The sequence below is a fragment of the Amaranthus tricolor genome, chromosome 2 (assembly GCF_026212465.1).
Source record: "Amaranthus tricolor cultivar Red isolate AtriRed21 chromosome 2, ASM2621246v1, whole genome shotgun sequence".
Taxonomy (NCBI): Eukaryota; Viridiplantae; Streptophyta; class Magnoliopsida; order Caryophyllales; family Amaranthaceae; genus Amaranthus; species Amaranthus tricolor.
Window position 1 is genome coordinate 1,313,297 of NC_080048.1, and position 23,680 is coordinate 1,336,976.

A 23,680-nucleotide genomic window follows, 5' to 3' on the forward strand; every position below is an offset into this window, starting at 1 on the left:
CCTTTAATTCATCAATGCTCTCAAATGTTGTAACAACTTTGTTTTCATTCAAATTGTTGGCATTTTTGACAAAAGGTGCCTTAAGCACTATAACATAAGCCATAATATTCACTTAATGTACTTAACTAGGATTATAAAGTTCAAAAGGTGCATTTAAAGTACTAATACATATGTACTTAACCAGGGTAAATTATAAAGATAATAATTTGAATGAAGAGGTTTGACGAATTAAATGGTGAATTACACGTCAAAATCGTGAATTAAACATTTGAGAGCATAAAATGGTTTATCGCAAATTATAAAGACAACAAACAACACTTAATAAGGGTAGAAATGTCAAAATGGTGAATTAAACGGAATTTGACAAAAATTTAACTAAAAATGCTACGGCAGTTAGATAAGGCATAAACTGGATACTACCATGTGGAAAAATCTTACAAAAGTGCTACCACTGGCGTTTCATGAAAGTTCGATGCTACCATGTGAAATTGCAGTACTACAGTAAGTTGATCGTCTACCACAATTTCGTCCTTTGGTTCTTCCTCCATGGTACTTTTTCACCTTATTTCGGATGAATGGGTTTGGTTGTGTTTTGTCAAAGATGTGTTTATAGCTTAGAAGGGAAGGACTCAGAAAGATTGGTTTGCTGAGATCTGTCTGCACTTCATAGATGCACTGGTAAAGAAAGAAACCAAAAAAATTCTTTTCAAGGAATAGCTTCCCCAATCAAGGCTTCAAGTTCAACTAGATATAGCTGATGTCAAAATGTCATCGTCTCAGAGAAAAACTTCAAAACCTTCATTGGTAGATAAGAGCTTGAGGGCTTGAGCCTATTTGTCCTTAGCCATCCCACGCTCGTTGGTGATGTTGAAATAAAGCTCTTTCCAGAAACAAATACCATAAAAGAAAAACGAAAACAATACTATAGTCACTAAAAAATTCAAACATGAGGACAGACCTGTGCTGAGTCTGCTTTATTTAGGGTTGAGCCATACAAAGAAAGCTCCTCGCCACCAACTATATCTTGTAAAGCATCTGAGGAGGAGCGTCGTAGACGTTTGGTTGACGGGGCATCACCTTCAATATCCCCAACCTGTAAAACAAATATCTTTTTAAGAGGTAGCAATGGTTGATAATGTAAAAGAGATATAATATTAAAAGGGAAAACACGAGTGGACAAGACGTTCCTCACAAATTGATACGACAGAAAACTAGAAACTAACCCTTGTTGAATTATTGGGGGGTATTTACAATCAAGGCCTAATATTTCATCTCAAAAGTTCAAAAAGTAATCCAAGAAAGCATATAGAAAAAAAATGAAGGGAATAAAGAGAGGAAAAGTATAAAGATGATAGTTCAACCAGTTGAAAAAGCTACATGAATAAGATAGATTTTAGGGTTCAAAACGCACCTCTTCCTTCACAGAAGATGCAGAGGATGTAGCTCCTGAAGTATATTGCACAAGCAAGCTGTCTCCCAAGCGGCTACCCAGAAAGAATAAAGAGTTTCCAACCGTTGTGATATCCTATAGAATAGCCAAATCCAATCAATAATACTCGATAAAATATTTCATTTGAAAAAAACCCTGGAAAAAAAATTCTTCATATGAAGTGGTGAATCATGAAAAGAATCTTAAAACACGGTAATATATGCAACTAACCGACGTAAGAACAGAAGCTCTGGATTTCACAAGGTCAAGTCTCTGCACAACCCTACATATCAAGATGACAAAGATTAAGTCAGAAACAAACACACATTTTCTTCACATTTTATTCACTTCAATGTCAACAACTTCTCAACAGCATATGCCATGCATGTTCAGATCACAATATCATGAATTGCAAGGAACAGTAGTGTTTGTTTCTCTACAAAAATTAATTCCTCATCTCCTGACAAGTTAGTGAAAGAACAAGACTGTAGTGTTTGTCTCAACAAATAAAATCATTTAACTAAAAACTATCGGATTTCAAATAAAGACTTGAACATTTAAATCAACAGAACAACATAAATTTTGCGAATCTCAAGCTATTATGAATTCCGCCTTCAGCCTGAAGTTTGAGGGTACAATTCTCATCTACCACAAACCTTAAGAAAACTAATTAACTAAATCTAAATGGTGTACAATAGGAGCTTTAGCCCATTATCCCTTTACTAGGCATTGCAACCAACTAAAGTTTTGGCTGTAAACCAAAGAAACAGAAATCTTGGCATGTGTCATTCTTTTTAGCACAGCTAGACAACTCAGTTTATTCAAAACATGGGTTTATAAATATACATACCCAACGCCTTATTTCATTCATCGGACTTATGATAATTCCTGGAAATGTAAGACGCTTCAAAGAAACACTAATCAATCAGTCCTTCATATACAATAGAAAAGCTGAGAGCGGTTTCATGCCAAGCTTCCATGGCGTTAGAGCTTGCACCAATAACAATCCAAAGAAGTTTTCCCAAATTAATATTGTAAGATTAAAGGCCCTTACTCCCATTTGCTTTTTTGGAAGTATTTTTCAATAATTTCAAAGAAACAAAGAAGTATATGAAAGAGATACAAATGCACTGTCACCATGCAGAAGAGGGATGGAGGGATAAATTATTGCACGCCCTCAAGCTCTTGTAAACTTTTATGGACTAAAAAGAACGAGTCACCAGAAGCTTGACAATCGCTACACAATATCCTCAACACAAGAAACTTGATTAATGTTTTTCAATTTAAGCAAGCTCTCCTCTATCCTCAAACTTTCCTGGTTTATTGTTTTATTACAGATAGGATGAAAGTACGAAACCCAGCAACAGAAGTGGTTTTTTTCTCATTACTATTTTATTGAGAAGTTTCATTTTGACAGGACTTTATTGGGAAAAGGGCACCGCTCTAATGTAATGCAAATACAATTCCAAGTCAAATATCGGACAATTTCCAACAACTTTGCAGTCCTCCAAACTAAATTGAAATGTCAATGTTTCCAGATATCCAACACAGCTGCTAAGGATGAAAAGAAATTGAGACACATAACACCTTATATATGCTAACAAATTTCAATAAAATTAGGTTTGGTTATAAGATCAGAATTAATGAGACTCAAAGTCCCAAACTGTTTGAAAAGAAATAACTAGCAACATATACAGTACAAATTAAAAACTACAAAAGATTAGACCACCAACCTCCCATCATAAACTAGTGTCAGCAAAAGTAGTTCACCAGTTTTAGTGGATAGCATGGCAACATCATTAGCTAACCAGGTTGCATGAGCAGTGTCAAGCTCCACAGAAAAACTCAATCGAGGCATCTCATGGCTGAAAAAGTTAAGTAAAATATCCACCAGCAAAAGAGAGTCAATATGAAATAATTGCATAGCCAGTAGACAAACCAATAAATACAATTCCATGTAAAGTAAATTCAAAGAAACTCATAACCAAGACACTGCAATGTAGTCTGTTCAAAAAGAATTTATTTCAAGAAAGTAGAGATATGATATTTTGACCGAGAAAGATGTAACTCACAAGGAATAATAATTGACAATAGAAATTTCGGATCAATCATAAAAATGTGATTATTTGACAGAGCACAAAGGAAAATTTCCAGAAACAAGGTTAAACAAGGAACTAATTAAATCTCATAAAGAACGAAGAAATCATTATGGAAGATGGGAAAAGAAAAATCCTATAACAAGTGAGATTATAACCATTAATTTTTTGTCATGTACATATCCAGCAACCTGTGCCATACAGACCTGGCTCAAGAGACAGGAAATGAGACCTTTCAAAAGTCATAACAATTAATAAACAACATAGAAGGTGTCATCTCCCTACCTTCAGCTTAGGAACTAGCTTTTGCCAACATGCAGAGTGAGTGGAGACTTGCAATTTTCATAACTGCAGCATATACGAGTGTAAAAGAGGCAGCCCAACCCAACCAAAAAGTTCCCACCAAAATAAGGTAAAGGCACAGATAATGTACTAAATCTAGACATTTCCACATCCAAAATCACAATTATAATGCTGGAGCCTAATTCTATATTTCTACTGGGTTCTTATTGTAATGCAGATATTAAATATGAACTACTACAGTTTTTCTCTATCCATACATGTTTAAGATAAAATATTGAAATTCAACAAAATAGAAAGTTAGGTACTAGTTACTAGTACGTCAGTATCCATTTAATTTCAAATTTTACACATCATGATGATTTCTTTCTTTGAATGTAAATTTACATTTCAAAACAAAGTAACCTGAAGAAAAGGTAATGCAGATGAGGTAACATTAGAGAGAACTACCTGCCATCAGCTGAAACGGCAAAATTGTTCACAGCCAACGCACATGACATTGACTGTCAAATAAAAGAGGATTCAAACAATTAATAAACCATGTTCTCTAAACAAGAGATAAGAAAACATGAACTGAAGTAGCTAATTATGTATCAGTGAAGGGGAGAAGATTGGTGAAATCAAACAAATTTAGCATAGACCATCACCATGACATGACACTGAGAAAAATACCTATAACTAAGACAAATACCTGGCTGTGATAATAAATAGCATTACTGGAGATTACAAGAACACCACCAATTGGAGAAGGAACTGCAAGCAGCTTGTACGCATCATGTGGGAGGTTCTGTTACCGAATACAGCAAATACAACATTATTTGAATGTCCCAAGACATAAAGATAGCAAGAAAACATGATCCAGAATTCAAGATTTCAAGTTTTATGCACCCTCATGCCTTATCTATTTCCCAACAATACACAACATCTGAAGACCTCTGAAATAAATTTCAATGCCTGAAAGATTAAAGTGCTTGCAAATATTACTTGCTCGCCTGAGAGAAGATACGTACTAAGGTAAAGCATAAGTTCAGAAAACTTTCAATTCAAGCCATTGAAGTTTGACGCGATGGGATGAAAGAATCTAGTCCTGTGTCTTTGGGTCACTTTGGCACTTACTTTGCTTTATTGGGGATGAGCTGGGATTAGCCCACTATTACTAAAATTCACTAGTCTACTGCAAAGTGTGAATTATTATTAGTTTCAGTTCATTCTTGGCTCATTCCGGTGTATTGCAAACTCAAAAATCGAATTAGATAACACGGGAGATTAGCCTAGCACTATGAAAGATGCTTAGAGCTTAGAAAACATGAAAGAAAAGATGGCTAACTAAAGTCCGAACCCTGAAGTGTTGAATAGAAATTTTTTTGGTATAATGGAAAAGACAGAAATCAACAACCTCACCCAGGCAAAGCTTCAAGTATGCAGACACACATGAATTGACAATGGAACGAATCTATTTCATACATGAAGTCATGAACAGACACCAGTACAAGTTTAACTGTTCAAGAAGATTCAGAGTCAAGAGTCAAGACAGTGACTCAGCGAGCCAGTGACAACTTACTTTATTATTTTCTCTTGGTTCTGCTTATGCATTGATAGAGTTTCTAACACTCAATATCAGTTTGAGGTTCCTAGTGTCACTGTCTATATATCTTCAAATTTATCGATGACCAATAATGCAAACTTATATTTTCACAATAGTTACTTAGCCAATTTGACCATTGCAACGTCATTTCACCAAACTGATAACTTACCATAGCTGACCATATAAGAGGATGTTGTTTCATCGTTGTATTGACACTAAGGGCTGAAAGCATGCAAGTATGGTGCTTCCATGAGATCCTTCCTGCCCAAGTAAGCTCTCGTTCATGAAGTATAACCAGGACAGGCTCAATATAACCTGAAAATCAATAGAGACATTAAACCATACACCTTATGTACAATTGTACAAATAAACAAGCAGACACATCCACATACAAATGGGTGGAAACAGTGGAATATATAAAAAGCATTAGATTTTCATGTAAGATTAAAGGGACAAAAAATCACTCGTCCACACAACAAAACTAAGACAATGCAACATTTGAAATTTGGATATATCTCCAAACTGAAAGCATTTCTGCCACTCAGATAAAACATCTATAAGATATTACACCCACTGATCATATCAGTAAACCTCACCATGAACAAATACAAAATCTTTAACATGCTTGATGTCCAGGTCCCTTAAGCTAATTATGTATGATGATTCTACACGAGCAGAAGTTCCACCTCCAAAACCAACATTTTCATCATCCCCAACCAAACCTGTACCAGCCTGCACAAAAAAATAGATATATATAATTATGCAATGCACTGCACAACAATATATCTTGTAAATATATGTGTCGCGCATTTTGAAGTTCATGGTAACATAGTGTATTGGTGAGTGTGATATTATATTATATTTTATAATCAACCTTAATAGAAGATACTTGGGGTTGCTTTCTCCTATTTTAGAAATCATTTAATAAAAACCAGCCATCATGCGGTTACAGATACAAAGAAATTACGGACCATAACTAACTTTAAACAGATAATGCTACTTGACTTGATAACCACTATGTGCACTATGATCCAGAACATGTGAATTGGAAACTTATTTAACACTTATAGACTAGTTCAACAAAACAAAATAGCAAACAGTGTTCTTTAACACAATCATTAAACACAAATAAGGTACACTGGGTCAACCCAAACTCTAATTTGTGTCTTCCAAGCCTTCATATGTACTACAATCAGCACTTGAATGAAGGAATTTCCAATCTTTAAATCCCTCCAAAACGAACATAACTTCTCAAGAGGGCTGAAAGATGCTTGAAAACTGTGGTTGGACAGATTAATTTCCCCTTTCACCTCAAGCACAGGCCACAGAAGCTTTAAATAAATAGCGATCCAAAGATTAATAATCTCATTACAAAATGAGATAAATATTAGGAGAAAAATCAGCACTTGATGCCAAACTATATCTGTACAGTACTAATTTATCTAAAAACACTAGTATACAATCTTATTTAGCAGTTTTGAAAACCCACCCACACCTACAAGCATCCCCAAATATAAAATATAATAACAATGTCACTAAGTGGATCCCACCTACGTTCCCCAGGTTTAGGGGTGAGATGTACACAATCTTACCCTTGAGATAACAAAGAGGTTGTTTCATGCAGATCACAATGCTATCATGACCAATCAGCATTATGCCTGGGTCTTTACACGTGTCTCGAGGTGTGACCCGATGAGTAGCCGACCTTCTAAGTGAACCAACTTTACTAAAAAATGAATTTTAAATTATGCAAAAGCCAATGTGGACACAAGACTTTATTTTGAACCGAATACCTCATTTTGAATCGACCCAATGACTCGAATAAACAAATCTTGCCGTGTCAATTCCAAGCCAATTGCTAATTGATAATTCTTAATGATACCTATTGCTTCAATACTCACTAAATGATAAAATTTATCTCTCATTTTTAAGTGCACTAATACTCCCTTTCCTATGTCACCTATGCCTTAAAGAATATGAAGAAAAGACCATAACTAGCAACACTTAATAAAAACAAGGTATATTGGATGATCACAAAGAGAAAAGAATGAAAATCAGACAACAGCTACGCCCTGCACTTGATCCCAGATTATGTCAAATGTAATCAGAGTTTGCTATCAGCCAGAAAAAACACAAGATATCAGTAATTCCTTCCATAAGAAATTTGTTAGAGACCAAACAAAAATAGAATTTGCAAGGAACCACCTTGAGATTTAAGAATAGCTTCTGATTAGTTCTACAAATTCAAATTTGAGTTTCCAAATAGGAAAAATTAAGAAAAAAAATGTGTGCTACATTATTTCAAATGGTGCAAATCAGCCAAAAATGGCTACAGTTGAAAAACGAGACCTGAACAGTCTTAAGTATTATCATTTGCAGATCATAAACAAGAACTCCTCCGCACCTGCCTTGAGGATCAACCTTTACCAAAGGGCCTCTCGCAAAGGATTCTCTTCCCCTTTTCAGCTGAAGCCATTCTGGACCCTCAAAACAATGCAACGAGCTGAAGATAAATTGCACAACGTCAGAGACTATCGATAATTAGTGAGAAATCATTAATAAGCGAAAACACAGAAATGAATGTTGAAGATAAACGTTAAGACATGCAATGAGTCATGACAGCATATCAAATCCTGTGAAGGCAAAAACATGAATTAACCATAGTAAGGTAATAATTTTGACTAAATATTACATAAGTCATGAAGACTGAAAATCTTCTCACAGCAACCAGACATTTCTGTTTTTCCGGTGGCTAAGGTCATAATTAACCAACGGAACTCTTGAAATACATGCATTGCAATACGTAAGACAGGCCTTAAATTCAAAAAGACATTCAGAATTAAACCATTGTTCACTAAGATTAACTTGAATGTAGATTTGGCCTGAAACATACCAGTGCTACAAAGACAGCAAATTTTATCAAGCACTCATCAAACATAACTGGAAATAATGTATTACTCTACATCTTAAAGGCTTAAAAAGCCAAATACTTACAGAATTTCCAAACAAGAATTGACTGAAATTCCTAAATATATTTGTTGTGAGTTGAAAATACCAACTCATCATCTAATATGCAACAAAAGTAGTACAGTGTATCTAAAACAAAAGAGAAAAAAATCCAATTATCCCTTGATGTTTTCCCATTTGACCAAAATATGCAACAGACAAACATTAAAGAACAAACTACATAGCGAATAATTCACTAGCTAACACATTGCTATTAGTCTAACAACTAACCAAACTAAAAAACAAACACATAAGGGTGAGAGGGCAGCAATCATGTTGATGATTCTTCTCACCAAGTACATTTGTGAATCCTATTGCCATTAAGTGACTCGTCACAAGCGGAAGAAAAATCCCAGATTTTAACTACACTGCCTAAAAACATTTTGAATTTTACCAAGGACCAAAATGAACCAAAACAATACGTTGCAGTATTATCTGGTGATAAAAATATTTGATGCAAAATGTATTCATATTGTTATGTCCCCCTACCACCAACACCTTCACAAATTAATTAAAGAGAACGGCTAGCTGAAGAGCTCCTCACAGTTGCAGAGAATCTTAAGCAAGTGAACCCTCTTTTCTGTTTTACACCCTTAACTTTACTTATATGGTTAAGAATAGTACTTCATGGAAACTTTCTATTCATAGGAAACCTTACATTTAGGAAATAGGAACTTGAAGAACTTAATTTTTATGGAAAACTTCTGTCTTCCAATACTTGTAATGCTCAAGATCAAAGAATTCATGTAGGGATGTCTCTTGTAGTCTTGTTTCTTCATGTAAATCCCCATAAAAACACCGGCAAACTATCTCTAATACACAATCTTCCTTGTTCCAAAGACATTTGCAAATCAATGTTCACGAAAGGTGATGAAGCCTTTTAAAAAACATGGTTTTAAATCAACAACGGGATAAAATGAGTTCAAAAATCTACTAGACCCCTGCTATCTATTTATGTGCTTTCACAAAAGTAACAAACAAACGAGTTATTGTCTGCAATCTACACTAGAAGTTTGCTAGATATATTGAGTAAAAACTCTTTGAGGGGTTCAGTAATCGGAGAGAGATTGGAAATTCACTCAGAAAGGGAAAGAGGGCAATATTGGTAATAGAAAAAGAAGTCTACAAAAAATATTCAATTTTTTTTGTTTTTATCAGTTACTAGTTTATGATTTCTTGCATAGGAAGTCAACCCATTTTATGTATATATACATAAGGGGAGGGAAAGATTAGGATTATGCTTTTGGTATTGACAAACAGTGTTTTATAGACATAGGGCACTTGAGTTGGCTCGAAATATCCTAGTTGGGCATTGCTCAACATAACAGTACAATATTTCCATCGTTCTTCCTATAATAATGCTATTATGTTACACGTTATTTACATTTGTGCAATGACAATACCTCCTAAGTACACCCAACCTTTACAAACACATAACCCCAACCCATTCACCAACATTGGCGCCCGTAGTGCAAAAACAAAGTCGCATCGCATTGTAGTGGTTATATCGTATTCATAAAGGTTTTCAAATTTACCAAACCAATATTACCCGCATCGTAAAGGTGTAAAAAACCGATATTAATAAGGTATCTTGCATACCTCCCTCTTAAACAAGATTGTATTTCATTAATCTAATCAACATTACGTAGATAAAGTAAACCAATTTTTGCACATGCTCATACCATCTCAAAAAAAAAACATTCATATATTCCTCAATATGTGGAACTTCTAAACCCTTCATTTATATCTTCATTTTGAATTTTATCCCTCAAGGTATGCCTACTCATTTGTTAGAACATTTGCATTTTCACTACTCTCATCTTCCAACTATCTAAAAGTTCAACATTCTAATCCATAAGTAGTGTTGGTATAATGCTCGTTTGATAAAGCCTATAAGAAAAATGTAACTTGATGGACAAAATTAAAATTAGAGAATATATAAACCACAAATGGCTTACTAAATATGGAAATGAGACATTTGTATGTGACAATTGTACCAAAACGAATGGAGTATGTCAAAGGCCAATTAAAGACATATCAAAGGAGTGAGAAACAATTTCTATCATTTAGAAGGAGGAAATTTTGTAATATCCTTAGCAACTTTGACATTGGTGTCATGTTATGTAAAGCTAAGGTTGAACCTCAAAGGAAGATGTGCAGGTTTCACTGAAAAAACAAAAATATGTCTCTCAAAGTCTATTATAGTATTATGTAAACAACTTAAATCTACCCCACACCATCCCAATGTCTAAGGCAGTAAGTGCCTCAAAAAGCCTCCTTTTCTTTTTTTTTCCCTTTGAAATCAAAGCTATGCTCAAGTCCAAAGATGGGATGATAATTTTCATAGTACAGTAAAGCTTTGGTTTATCAACCCCTGATCTTTTATCCCATTGTGCCTTAAGATGCTTGAGTGTCTTCTATGGGGTTATAGCTTCACACAGTGTCAGAGTGTGAATGGCTTCAATAAAAGAAGGAAAATTACAAGTGAAGTAAAAAATGGAAAATTTCGGTCATGAGGCGTTATAGAGCAATCAATGGATGTAAGATATCTCTTGAGGCAGCGCTTGTTCGCATCAGGAATTAAAGCTCCCTTCCTTAAGACTTTTGCATCACACACACACACATCAACAAATCCATGAAATACAACATTTAATTTTATGCGAAAGGGAAAGTATAATTCATTAGCTTAAAACATAATCCCTTTTGGAAATAGAATACCTTATATTTATGATGAACAAAATGTACTCACAAATTTGGGGCAAGATGGAGTAAAAAAAATTAGCAAAATTGGTAGAAATCCCTCACTTATGTTTGTATATGGCTACTCAAAGATTCTTTAAATTTGTGCAATAAGTTTGTACGAAACAATCAATATGTTATAGCAAAAAAAAAAAAAAACAAATTCTATCCAAAGCAATGAAATATTAATGATATACAAAAGGCTAGCAGAAGTTGAGTAGCAACAAAAACAAAGTAAAAGAAGCATCGAAGAAGCAACTAATTCAAGACTTCATATTAGAAAAATAAAATTTTAATTCTTACCTCACGCGTAGACTATGGATTGAGTCGTCAAACTCTAAAACCGAAATTTTTGCATCCCAAAATGTTAATATAATCGAATCTCTTCTTTTAGAAGTATCATTACCACCAAATGAGAGTACAGCCATGGATTCAACATTACCATGCAACCTAGCAAGATGTAAACAAGCAAAATCCCATTTCAAAAACAATAGGTAAAAAAAAAGAAAAAAAAAAACTTTGGATGGTATTGCTGAAGTTTCCCTTTAAGTGTCCACATAGAGAAGTAGCTAGATTGCTAGATCAATATAACATTGTACAAGCCAAACATAGCAGTGAGCAATGAGTGGATTAATTGCAGCACACAAAAGATATTACTTCTCCATATTACCAATCCAACACCAAAAATTTAGCATATTACAAGAGAAAACCAAAGCAATAAGATTTGATTAGAAATCCACAAGGAAAACTCCAACAACAATGTCATTTTTGAGGGTGTGGCATAGAAAGAAAAGTTGAGGAAGCGAAGGATAAGTGTATATATATATATATGGACCCTCACTCTCTCTACCTCTCCAGCCTTCCCTTTCCCTTTAATCTGCCTAATTCAACATGCTATAGAAAGAAAGTTGGTATGAACTAAGAGCTGCGGAATTATCATTTTAAAAATATTGACAATACTAGTTTAATAGAAAATCCAAAGAGGGGATGTATTTAAGAAAAGGGGTAGTCATCGAAATTCACAAGAAATTCTTCTTCATGCCTCGCGAGTGAAGAATATGTCAAGTCATCAATTTCTCTCCCCCCAAAGATCTGTGTCATTGATGCTTTTCCTTGGCCTATATTGGGGTGAATTGCGTTCAACCTAAAGATCTTCTTATGACTTTGAAAAAATGGAAGGTTCCCTTCCTTAGATTTGTAATGGAAGAAGGTTTCCTTCAGTGGTTTGGTGATGCACTTGGGAAAAAGAAACCAACAAATTTTGAGAATATAGCCATAGTGAAAAATAAGGCCAATCATTGTTACTCAATTGAATTGTTAAGGTTTTTGATCTTACCGCAATCAAAATTAAGCAATAATTTCAGCTCAACTCAAATAAATTAAACTCTTTCTCACTTTTCCAAGCCCTAATAAGTCCTATTGATAGATACTCCCTATGTCCCAAAAAAATATGCCTAAAGTACAAATAGGGTGAAAATCAAGAAAAGTGGATAAATGTGGTAAAAAATCTATATTTTATGGGCAAGTGAGAGAAAGGTGTTGATGGGATAAAAACGTAAGTTTAGTGTGTGTGACAATTTAAAAAAAAACGTGCTAGAGGCCAAAAATAGAAATGGAATAGATTCAACGGGAAAATTGAAAAGGAAAATGAGGCTTTGGGACGGAGTGAGTATATAGTTAAAATCGGACTTAACACTGCCCATTTTTTACCTTATTCAGCAACAAATTTTGCTCAATTCGCCTACATTACCAATAGCTTCCAATTTCCAAATACTCAAAATCATACACATTATCATCCAATTTTAACAAATTTCAGCTTCAATTCTACCAAAAGATGTCAAAAAGAAACTGCATTCCCCAATTAAAACCTCAAGAGTACGGAAAGATAAATAAATAAAAAGTTGAGCAGAGAGAAGCTACAAAATAAAAGCTTGAGCAGAGAAAAATCACCAAATTTACAAATTTCAACTTGAATTCAACCACAGAATATCAAAACCTTCAATTCAACCACAACATATTTATAACTTCAGTTCAACCACTAAAGTTTAAAAAACAACATACGTTTCCAAATTGAAATAAAGAAAAATAGCAAAAAGAAAAAAAAAGTTAAGCTAAAGACAAACCTATAGTGGCAAACAAGCTCCAAAGAAGCACCAGAAACACCAGTCATGACGCCACCACGTTTAGCATCAGAAACAGCATTAGCGTCTAAAATTCTAATTACATAAACCTCAACGACATTCCCAGAAGAAATGACAAGGTTAGGAATAGGTCCAATGCCATGACTTTTGGGGAAATCGGAATCTAGGTCATCAGAAGGAATAGGAGGGATGAACTGAGGAGTAGAATCAGCAATGGAGTGAGTGATAAAACCTGAAGCGCAGTTTTCGATGCCCGTTGGATAGTGCATCATCTTGTATGCTGCGTAACTCATTGTTGAATTTGGGGGATAAATTAAAGGAAGATGAAAGTTTGAATGGATTTCTAGGGTTTGGAAATTGCAGTATACAGTACTGAATTTGGGGGAGAAATGATGGAAGAAGATAGTTTGAATGGATTTCTAGGGTTTTGGAGCGTTTTCACAGTACACACTACAAGGTGCTAAAACCCCTACACGGTTGAAGAGTAGAAAAGGACTTGGCGGGGAGAATGGTGCTTAATGCGAAGTAGAGTCAAGTACATTATAAATCATAAATCAGTTCCGCTGATAGTCTAGTGATTAAGCGTCACTCGTCGCAACCTCGTTACAAAATAAACATGTTATAAATAAACACAAGCATAGGTAAGGTTGGGCCAACAGGAGCATAGTTCACTCGTGGTCTAACAGAAAATTTGAATAAAATAAAATTATTTAACAACTTAATTTCAAAAATAAGCTCTGTGAAAACTTAATTTTCAAAATAAGTGTCCGTACATCCAAACCTAGCCTTGGAGTAAGTCGCTGTTACTAACAGCGAAAGACAAGAAAAAGAAAAAATTAAAATTTCATAAGTCGTTGTTACTAACAGCGACTTAGGGAGTTGACCAGTCAACGCCCTAAGTCGCTGTAAGTAACAGCGACTTTAAGGTTAACTGATCAACTCCTTAATCTCGTAGGTTGGAATGTGGAAGTAACTGAGAACTGAAAACTTAAAATTCATTAAGTCGCTGATACTAACAGCGACTTAAAAAAAACAAAAAAAAATTTTTTTTTTTAAGTCGTTGTAACAGCGACTTACTCTAAGGCTAGGTTTGGATGTACGACGCTTACTTTGGAAATTAAGTTTTCACGAAGCTTATTTTTGAAATTAAGTTTTTAAAACATCTTATTTTATTCAAATTTTCTGGTCTGACGTGCCTTGCTAACTGCTATTGGATTACAGACAAGCCATATTCACATTTTTTAAAATGTATGGCATATGACACATGACTTGTAGTCTCCAACTGCTGGCTTGGCACACTAGGCTAGAAGTTTAACTTGTTTTGGGTTCGGAGGACCTACGACATTTCGACAAGACTCCAACATCATGTTTAATTATGAGTAATTTATTTTTCTATCAAAAATAACGCAAAAAAAAAAAAACCACTACAATAACTATTGTAAAGCAAATGAAGTGTTAAATAATAAAATTTCATTTGATGTTCAAATTTACTTAATTTATTGTTGTATCAATTTTTATTTTCTTGTCAGATAATGAAGGACATAAAGTTATCAATTCTTATAAGATTGCTTATAACATTCCAATTTTCAACCAACTAAAAAACTTGCTTTTATTAGCAATCATGTTAATTATTAGTTCAAAATCAGATTTTGTCTCAGTTAAAGTATGTTTTATTTTTATTGGAGGAAGTCTTGGGTTTGATTATGGCTTCTCCCTCCATGCCTATCATGTACCAAACAAAAAACACTTCTATTGCTGGGTCCATCACACATACGTTGAAAAATCTTCATATGATTGAGCTCAAAAATGGATCAAATTGAAGTATATACATAAAATATGTAGATGGACTTCAAAGTCTACATGAAAGAAAAGAGTAAAGATACATCTTAGATTAGATTGGTCATTGAAAAAGGTACACAACGAGAAAATATATTAAAAAAAGTCTTTTTATGATAAAAAAATTACAAAAATAAGCATAAAAAAAATATTATTTAAAATAAGCGTTTCTCATCACATGAGATAAGAAATTGCCCGCTATTAGTAACCGCAAACGATTATTAAACTGAGTCAAAGTCAACTTAACAATCACCCGCTATTATGATTGTTGAGCTAACTTTGAGCTAGTTTAATAATCGCACGCGGTTATTAACAGCAGGCAATGACTTATCTCATATTCGAGCAAAAGACATTTGTTTTGGGAATCATCTTATTTTTAAAATTTTTTATTTGTAAAACTTTTTTTTTCTTTTACATAACAACTTAAGAGTATTATTAAAATGTGCACAGACAAACAAAGAAAAATACTCCCAGTCCCAAACAAATCCCCAGCCTGGGAGCGTTTTTAGGGGAGATATTTGGGACCCACAATTTCAAAATTATTCCAGGAATTGCTGTTAAATGTCATTACTCAAAATCACCATCAGCAAACTCTGTTTTCCCTCTTTTTCCGCCATTTTCATTTCCTTTAATTTCTTTCTCTTTCTTCCTTTCATTCTCTCTCCCTCTTAGGTTTAGGTAGGGAGAATGAATGGGGAGGAAAGAGTTCTCGAACTTCAATAAAAGCATTTTAGCTGTATATTTGATTTTATGTTGAGGATTTATGATTTTGATTGAAGCTTTATATTACGAGTTATAAGAATTAGGGGATTGAATTAGATGGATGTGAAAATGGAGGATGTAATTCAAGAAAAAGCGTGTATTGTCGAGGAATTATTGGAGATTGATTTTGATTATGAGTTTGATGTTGCGAAATTCTTTGATTTTACAAAGATAGAGACGTCTGAGGAGATTATGGAATCTGAGCTTTGGTTTGAGTTTTTTCAAGGCCATTTACCTTCCCGTAAGCTTCTAATTAAATTTAAATCATTGTTTACATTATTGGAAATTAAAGGATTTGGCAATGTTAGTAACTTTCATCTTTAATTCTTTTGGTTAGATATATATGTTGAATTTGTAGGATGTAGAACATTATATACAAATTCATTTTTTATACCTTTGAATTATAATTTTATTATACTTCTACATTTTAACCGAATGACTTATCATATCCGCGATTTCTTGATGACTTGTTTTGGCTCATGCATTTGAATCCTTATTGTCGGACAATAAGACTTCAACATTATTGATAGATATAGTTGAATATTTAACATTCAGAATTTTGGGTACCATTTTCTAGCTATGTTAGTCAAGCTGGACAAAGGAGCTGATGACTTGGCCGACAGCTTTTCTTCCCCGAGGTACGGACCTTGCGATGCATATCCCATGGACAATTACAGCGGAAAGCCTCAATATTCCTTAAATAGTGAAGGAAAAAAAGGTAAATTCAAGGTTTCTCTTTATACTAATCTACTATATGCTTCTCGGTTTAGAGGGTGTTTATTTGGGCGAGGGCATAGCAAAATTACTCAGTTGTCATTATAAATAGAGCTAAATATTTTTAGTTCTTTGAAAGAGCTTGTGATCTATAGTAATTTTAGCTTTTGATAATTTCTCCTTGCTTTGCCTATAGTGTAAAAACAAGCCGCATCGGATTGCGTTGTCCGCCTTGTAAATGTTTTAAAAACAACAAACCGATATTTCCCGTATTGTGAAGGCGTTAAAATACCGTGTTATATGCAGCATCAAGGGATATTTTATGGTTTCAACCGATATTTAGGCGTTATGATAACCGCATCACAATCATTATGCATTTTTTACACTATGTGACTATGACCTCAGACCACCTGGTAATCTTCTGTTGGTGATATTTTACACTATAATTATCCAATTGTAAATGCTCAACAGGATCAATGATGTTGAAGTCGAAATTGAAGCCCACATCCCAGTCGAAGTTCCCAGTGAACTCAAGACTGTTACAACCTACAGCAAGCCATTTAGCCAAGCAAGATCAATATACAGTTGCCCATTCAACAAGAGTTTCCAGAAGGTATCCCAAATTTTGTTGCATCATTTTGTAAAACTAGCTGTGGCATTTTTACTGGCAAAATTTCAGTAAAATTTTGGGGTTACAAGTTTCTGTTTTAAAGTTTAGCTTTCTACTAGCTTCTTTTTGTCCCCATCAGCAAAGTTACCCTGTTGTCAAGAACCAATATCATGTAATCATCCTGTTTATTTCAATTTTCCTTGTCAGGCATCAGAGACATGGAAATCCACTCAAGTCTCCAGGAGAAACTGATGCAACCAAAAGACAGAAGTTAGAGATTGGTTACTTGCGCAAGGTAATAACCTGTTGTTTCTATGTTCCTATGATCTTACAAGTCTTTCTTGGCCTAATCTGTCGACTCTACTTGAGCTTTTGATGTACAACATGATTTTACTATCTGTCTTAACTCTAAACCAGTCTAAACTAGAATGATAAGAAATGACTTCCTTGTTCTTTCTTCATTATCATTGATCATTTTCTCCATGATTACGAGGCACTGTTAAGGTCATTAGAGAAGGCTAGTGAAGAGTAATTGCACAGTTAGCCAATTCCTTCCAGGTGCAGTTCAATCATCAAGTTATCTCACCTTCCTTGAATCACAAAGAACCAAATTCAGATGCTGCTATTTGACCACCTCAGCGGCAGCAGCGGCTAACATTTATGAAAATTTTGAACCAAATCCTTGAAATAAGATAAGCTAAGACAAGAGAATAATCTCTTAATTATTGTTGGAGACTCTGTATATTGCTAGCATAATATTACTATAGTTTAGAGTTAACAGGAAAATCCAGAGTCTATTTGCTAATGTCTCTGATTTTTGAATCTGTCCATAGTACTTCATTAGTTTTTACATTTCTTTTTTATTTCTATTGTTAAAACTTGCATCGTGAAACTTCTTTCCTTTCATGTAAAATCAGGTTGCTCAGCTTAAACATCTAACTAGTTTTTTACACAAGCCATCTAAAAAGGTCAGTTTGTATTATGTATGGTTGTATTGTTAATTCAGAGATAATCAGTTAACCCATTCTCTTATAAAGTATCTTGTTGTATCAGTGTAAAACATATTCCACTGAAACATATGGTCTTCATATATTTAAGTATCATATCAAATATTCTGTATTAACAGGTTGGAACAACTGATGTAAACTCCCATGCCAAGCCAAAAACTACTGTTCCAAAAGAACCAAACTTCGCAACAGCAAATAGAGCAAGACAAAGGTTTTAAATTTATTACTGAAGTTTTTTGGGATAAGCCTTTTCTCATAAGTAGCCTAGATTTATGGGAATTATAGTTCAAATTTCAGGTCCAAGAATGCACCAGAACTGGGAAATGATGCAAAGTATAGTGGCTCTTCCTTTAGAGCAAAGCCCTTGAATGGAAAAGTTGGTAACTTCTTACAGAAAGAGCTAAATTGAGTCCACATAGATCACTCTCTCATTCACTGTGCTTTCGTTTTTTTGGCTGACAGATTCAAGAAACACAGTCGTCTGCTCAAACAAAGATTAAAATCAAACCACCCTTGCCCAAATTTCAGGTTACTTTGACAATACCTTACATCTATTTGAGTTGTTTATTGTTATATTCTATTAATTATAGAAAAAGGATTACAATATCTTACTAAATTTAAATATTAACATTGCCAGTCTGAAAATGCACGGAGTGGAAGGATTGCTAATGGTAGTAGAGTGCCCGAGTCTAAAAGGTACTTCATATATTTACTGTTGTGTTTTTCTTAAATTTGGTTTAGGGTTTCAAGCGCCAAGTGTTTTTCCAATGTACTTTGAACTTTGGTTCATAATTCTGATATATACTGCTTCGTTTGAATATGAGATCGTCTTGGACTCTTAGCATGGTCCTCGTGTCCCAACTCTTGTTGAATTTTTACATGGCTAGTCATTTCAGGGCTAACTTCAACAAAGCTTTACTGCAAGAGAACTCTGATCAAGTCTACAACTTCACAGCTCGTCTAGTTAATAAGAAGGTATTGTTTCAAAGATGTGATTTCATGACTACTGATCAAAGAAAACCCACTTAATCTTTCTAAGCTATAACTGAATGACAAATCTGCAAGCAGATATCATCGACTAAAGGAGATATTGGTGTTCTCCAAAACTATAAGGAGAGCACAGTTTCAAGGGTAGTTCTGCTGTAAACTCAATTTCTGCTGTTCTGTATAACTTTTTCCTTCTATTATTGTCTATATATGGTCTTCCTTATTCCTATATCTTCTCTGTGATGGTTTTTAGGAGTTTAAGCTTCGCAGTAATAGAAAACTTTCCCAAAACCCACCATCTGAAATGTTCAGCAAGGTAATAATTAATATGCTTACTTACAAGCTTTTTATCAAATGTTTTTCTTGCAATTCTTTTAATACAATTCAAGTTATTCATGATTTTATTTTGACACTACTGCCAGCTATCTCTTAATCCCAAAACTCATCCAATTTCACTGCCTGGACAAGATCTTCTTGAAGTAAAGGTATTGGTTCCCTAACTCAAACTTCTCACTCTTTGCTTATAGAAGAGGTAGTGTAACATACTTCTTTTTTCTGGTGTGAGCTTATTATATTGCCTTTTCTTGTTTAATTGAAGGCTTCAAAAAAGGTTTTATTTGCCAACATGAAGGAAAACGAGGTATAGCAAATGGAGACTTTGAATCACTCACTCAACATCAATGATAAACTTGAATTTCATTATATTGTTAATTATACATCATTGAACATCTTACATTTTTAAATGGTGTTTTTAGAATGCAAATGTAGTCACTGGGAACCCGATGAGGTGTTTCGGAAATGCAGGGAGGATGCTAACAGACATTGGAAATCAGATCACAAGTGCCAGGTAAGAGCATATGATGATATTTATATTATTGCAAAACTGGTTTTAAGTTTATGGAAATCCTTCAAACAAAAAACCTCATTGACAATACATATAGCATGTAACAATTCTTTTAGTACAAACTTGGTCATTGTCAATCAACTTTAGTTGGTGAACTCTTTCACTTTCCAAGGGGTTGTAGGCTTGTAGCAAAGACTTAAGGCAAGATGAAATGATGTAACAAAAAGACACACTATGTTTGGGCAACATTTTTGGATGGAAAGGAAAGCAAGAGGAGGTGAGGAGAAGAAAGGGGAGGTGTGTTTTCCTTCCGAATCTTTTTAATATTAAAAGGATTTGTTTAGTTTAAAATATGAAGGAGTTCTTTCTTCCAATTCCCTTTCCTTTATTTCATCCTTCCGTTATTGGTATCCAATAAGGAAAATACTATCCCTCCATTTCTCTCCATTTCCTCCTATCCAAACATAGTGTTAATACTCATTCATTAAATTGTTTATAACCTTTAGATTTCCTTTCACAGCGAAAATGCTACGATTTGGTGGAAAATTCAGACCCTTCTAGTCTAATAATGAAACCCAAAGGCAGTAAGCCCCTAGAACTAAGACATTCACTACAATGAATTTGGACTGTTAAAGTAAATGAATACTATTGGGTTAAGAAGAAGAACAAGAGATATTGCAACGAATTAAACAAAGAAAAAAGATTCAAAAGTTGGGAAAATCTTAAGAACAATGTGTTCTTAGACTATAAAATCCACTCAAACAATTTAAAGACCTTTGTATTAATGTGCTGGTAGTGTTGTTGATTACAAATGAGAATCCAACACCAAGTTTGAGCACTCACTAATGATTTCAACGAGTTATCCTCTCATTAAACCCTATTTTTTATGGCTCTCAAATACACTAATTGATTCAGTGCCTTTCAATGTGTTAGAGCGAGGAACTTGTGATATTTATATGAATAAGAGAAATGGGTTTTAAAATCCCGTAAAATATCAAAGTTTGCCCAGCTGGTCGGATGACCAAGGGCCAAGTGCTTGCCCGAGCACATTACGTAAAACAATCCAGTAGCTTTCCAACACGTGCTTTCCAGACCAAACAAGGTGCTCCGCCCGAGCAAGCATTTGTTGCCCGAGTAATTGTTGTGCCATGTTCCAAAAGGTCACCAAAAGTAGTGCTCGCCCAAGCAACCTAAATATGCTCCCTAAGCATGTACAATAACCCATTTGCTTCATACAAAACCCCAAGCAAAGCATACTCCAAACTACTCAACACCTCTTCCAACTTCATATTTCACCACTTGTTCACATACCATATCCCACGGAGTTTATAGAGTCACTTACAACATGGACTTTGGTCACTACACTACTTTATGTGGTTCTATCTATTGAACATATCAACTTTAAAGTATTGCGCGTGCCTATATAATGTAAACATGTTTGTTCCTAACATCAATCATAAAAACATTCCTCCTGTAATTCTGCAGGACTTTCAAAATCTACTGAGGTACATAAGGTCGTTAATTATATCTACAATCTACATGCTGGAAATGTAGCAAGTTATAAAACAAGGAACATCACTACAATTGTGCATATAGTTTCTGCCTGTGTTGTCATCACAGTTCTATGCTTCATCACCAGTATGTGCAGCATTCCGACTTCTCAGGACTACGTTAGGTGGTCGCGTACCCAACTAGTTCAATCAGTACATGTAAATGCCCTCAATTGTTTGTAACATCAAAATAGTTATGTAAATATAAGTCTAATTTCTGCTGATGTACAGAAACAGAACATTCACTGAGGGTGTATCAAAACGTTGTTGATGTACATTTTCCTCAAGAATTTTCTTTTCCTTGTAAAGTGAGCGTTTTCAAAGATCCTATTTACCCAAGGATTGGTAAGTGATAACATATTAACATCCCAAAGTGCATTTACAAATAATTACTAATTACATGGGCACTTTGGGCTGTTATCACTTATCACTCCTTGGGTAAATCCTTTGCTTGTTTATCTAAGCAAGTCCGATATATTAAAAGAGAGTTGAAATTTTGACATGAGTGAAAAAGGTGATAGAGTTCATTTTCAATGAAAAAATGAGGTCAAATAAGTAAGCGACTCAAAATAGAATATTTGACAAATTATTAAGAACTAAAAGAGTGTATTTTTACCCTTATAAAAGTATTAATACTAATCAATCCCTAAAACATTAATTCATCCACACATATTCTCATCTTCTATTCATTTCTTATTTGTTGTCAACCACTTATGCAAATCCCAAAGAACATTTTACCGATAGATCTAAAATTGTTACATTTTTTTAAATGTTTTTTTTCAATTAATAGGAATGTTGTAAAGAAATGATATTAGTAGTGAGTGGTGCATTGCACCATATAATATAATAATATAATAATATAATAATATAATAATATAATAATACATATCAATATATAAAGGAATGAGATCACAATCTTCAAGCAAATTATAGTGGATGTAATAAATATTTTCCACAAATAAAATCAAGAGCAAATAAACTACCAAAATACTTCATTAAACAATCATTGATTGCATCTATACAATAAAAATACAAAGTAAATAACTATGGACTCAATAATTCATAGCTACTTAAAATGATATCTTTTCTAATCCTTCCTTATTATTCAAATAAATTATTGATAAAGTATCATCAAGATTTATAACTAAATTTGACAAAAATTAATTAGAGAAAATTAAGTAAGTATATATTTTATTTTCATTAATTTTTTTCATAATTTAATTTATCACACGCATTCAATCTTCCTTCTTTTCCAATATAAATACGTATAACTTTTCGAATTCTGATAGTCGAGTTATTTTTTGATTAAAGTCATTTTCAAACTCGAAAGCACAAACATACACTTGTTACTAATAGTACTCAAACTTGGTAGCAAAATGATTTCAATTAGGACATCAATCTTTATAATGTTTATTTTTTTGATCTTGTTGGTTGGACCACTCCTTATGTCTGAGATACCCGAGTCTCCGGCTCCTATTGTATGTGTTGTATTTGTTGTTTATATTGTGATCTTATTTGTAATAACTTGCTAGACAATAAAGAATAATCTATCATTGTTGCTGAAATTTTAAATTCCCAAAAGAATTATTAATATTAATGAAACTATGAAAGTGTTTAATAAAGGTCCATTTAGAATGTTGGAAACTATTGGGTAATTTTAATGTACTTTTATGGCATTATTTATGGTATTCATTTTATTAAAGTATTTTGTTTATTAATTATAGAATTTTATTTGTAGTTGTTGTTAACTTTCATACTTTATTTGATTGATCCACTTACATTACTTATCATTGTTTTGTGGTTTAGGTTTTGCCATAATATTTTCGTACTGGCTTGATTGTTGTTGAAATTTAAGTTCTATAAATTTAAATTCTATGGGTCTTATAATATACGAAAAGTTATTTCTCTTGCTAAATTCCTAAAAAATTAAAAATTCATAATATTGTTTGGTTGAAAATATTGATTCTGACGTCGGCTAGAAATTCTTATATACAAGAAAAGATAGAATTAATTAATTTTTTTTTTTTGACAGTAGACGGAATTAGTTCTACTTGTATGAGATGAAAATCAAAGA

The 23,680-nt window shown here is 33.7% G+C and overlaps 2 protein-coding genes across 9 annotated transcripts in view; one reads left to right on the forward strand and one right to left on the reverse strand.

Annotated features, from left to right (window-relative positions):
* LOC130806994 (cleavage and polyadenylation specificity factor subunit 1) overlaps positions 1–13,855 on the reverse strand; it is a 28,061-nt gene extending 14,206 nt beyond the window's left edge. For both annotated transcript variants that reach the window (XM_057672269.1, XM_057672270.1), the window contains exons 1-11: positions 13,279–13,855; positions 11,459–11,605; positions 7,760–7,913; positions 6,007–6,142; positions 5,580–5,725; positions 4,517–4,612; positions 4,276–4,328; positions 3,163–3,294; positions 1,661–1,712; positions 1,412–1,525; positions 959–1,093 (exon numbers count right to left, since the gene is read on the reverse strand). In XM_057672269.1, coding sequence (XP_057528252.1) covers positions 959–1,093; positions 1,412–1,525; positions 1,661–1,712; positions 3,163–3,294; positions 4,276–4,328; positions 4,517–4,612; positions 5,580–5,725; positions 6,007–6,142; positions 7,760–7,913; positions 11,459–11,605; positions 13,279–13,589 — 1,476 coding nt within the window. In that variant the 5' untranslated portion in view covers positions 13,590–13,855. The remainder of the gene's footprint in view (positions 1–958; positions 1,094–1,411; positions 1,526–1,660; positions 1,713–3,162; positions 3,295–4,275; positions 4,329–4,516; positions 4,613–5,579; positions 5,726–6,006; positions 6,143–7,759; positions 7,914–11,458; positions 11,606–13,278) is intronic.
* A 1,758-nt stretch (positions 13,856–15,613) lies between these two features.
* Positions 15,614–21,909, forward strand: LOC130806996 (uncharacterized). Of its 7 annotated transcripts, none has more exons than XM_057672271.1 (16): positions 15,614–16,135; positions 16,472–16,612; positions 17,080–17,221; positions 17,426–17,513; positions 18,136–18,186; positions 18,345–18,436; positions 18,511–18,601; positions 18,688–18,753; positions 18,863–18,921; positions 19,113–19,200; positions 19,294–19,356; positions 19,466–19,528; positions 19,635–19,697; positions 19,811–19,852; positions 19,968–20,059; positions 21,542–21,909. In XM_057672271.1, exons 1-16 carry the CDS (start codon positions 15,952–15,954, stop codon positions 21,558–21,560), a joined length of 1,344 nt encoding a protein of 447 aa, XP_057528254.1. In that variant the 5' UTR covers positions 15,614–15,951; the 3' UTR covers positions 21,561–21,909. The 7 variants fall into 7 exon arrangements, with proteins under 7 accessions (XP_057528254.1, XP_057528256.1, XP_057528257.1 ...); XM_057672273.1 differs by having other exon boundaries at positions 19,122–19,200; XM_057672274.1 differs by having other exon boundaries at positions 18,523–18,601.
* Positions 21,910–23,680: the final 1,771 nt, after the last annotated feature.

Bases quoted from the DNA above. Each gene is read 5' to 3' on its own strand.
- LOC130806996 (XM_057672271.1), top strand. From the start codon at position 15,952: ATGGATGTGAAAATGGAGGATGTAATTCAAGAAAAAGCGTGTATTGTC. The intron at 18,187-18,344 runs GTCAGTTTGTAT...CTGTATTAACAG, and splicing joins TACACAAGCCATCTAAAAAG to GTTGGAACAACTGATGTAAA. The intron at 18,754-18,862 runs GTTACTTTGACA...TAACATTGCCAG, and splicing joins CACCCTTGCCCAAATTTCAG to TCTGAAAATGCACGGAGTGG.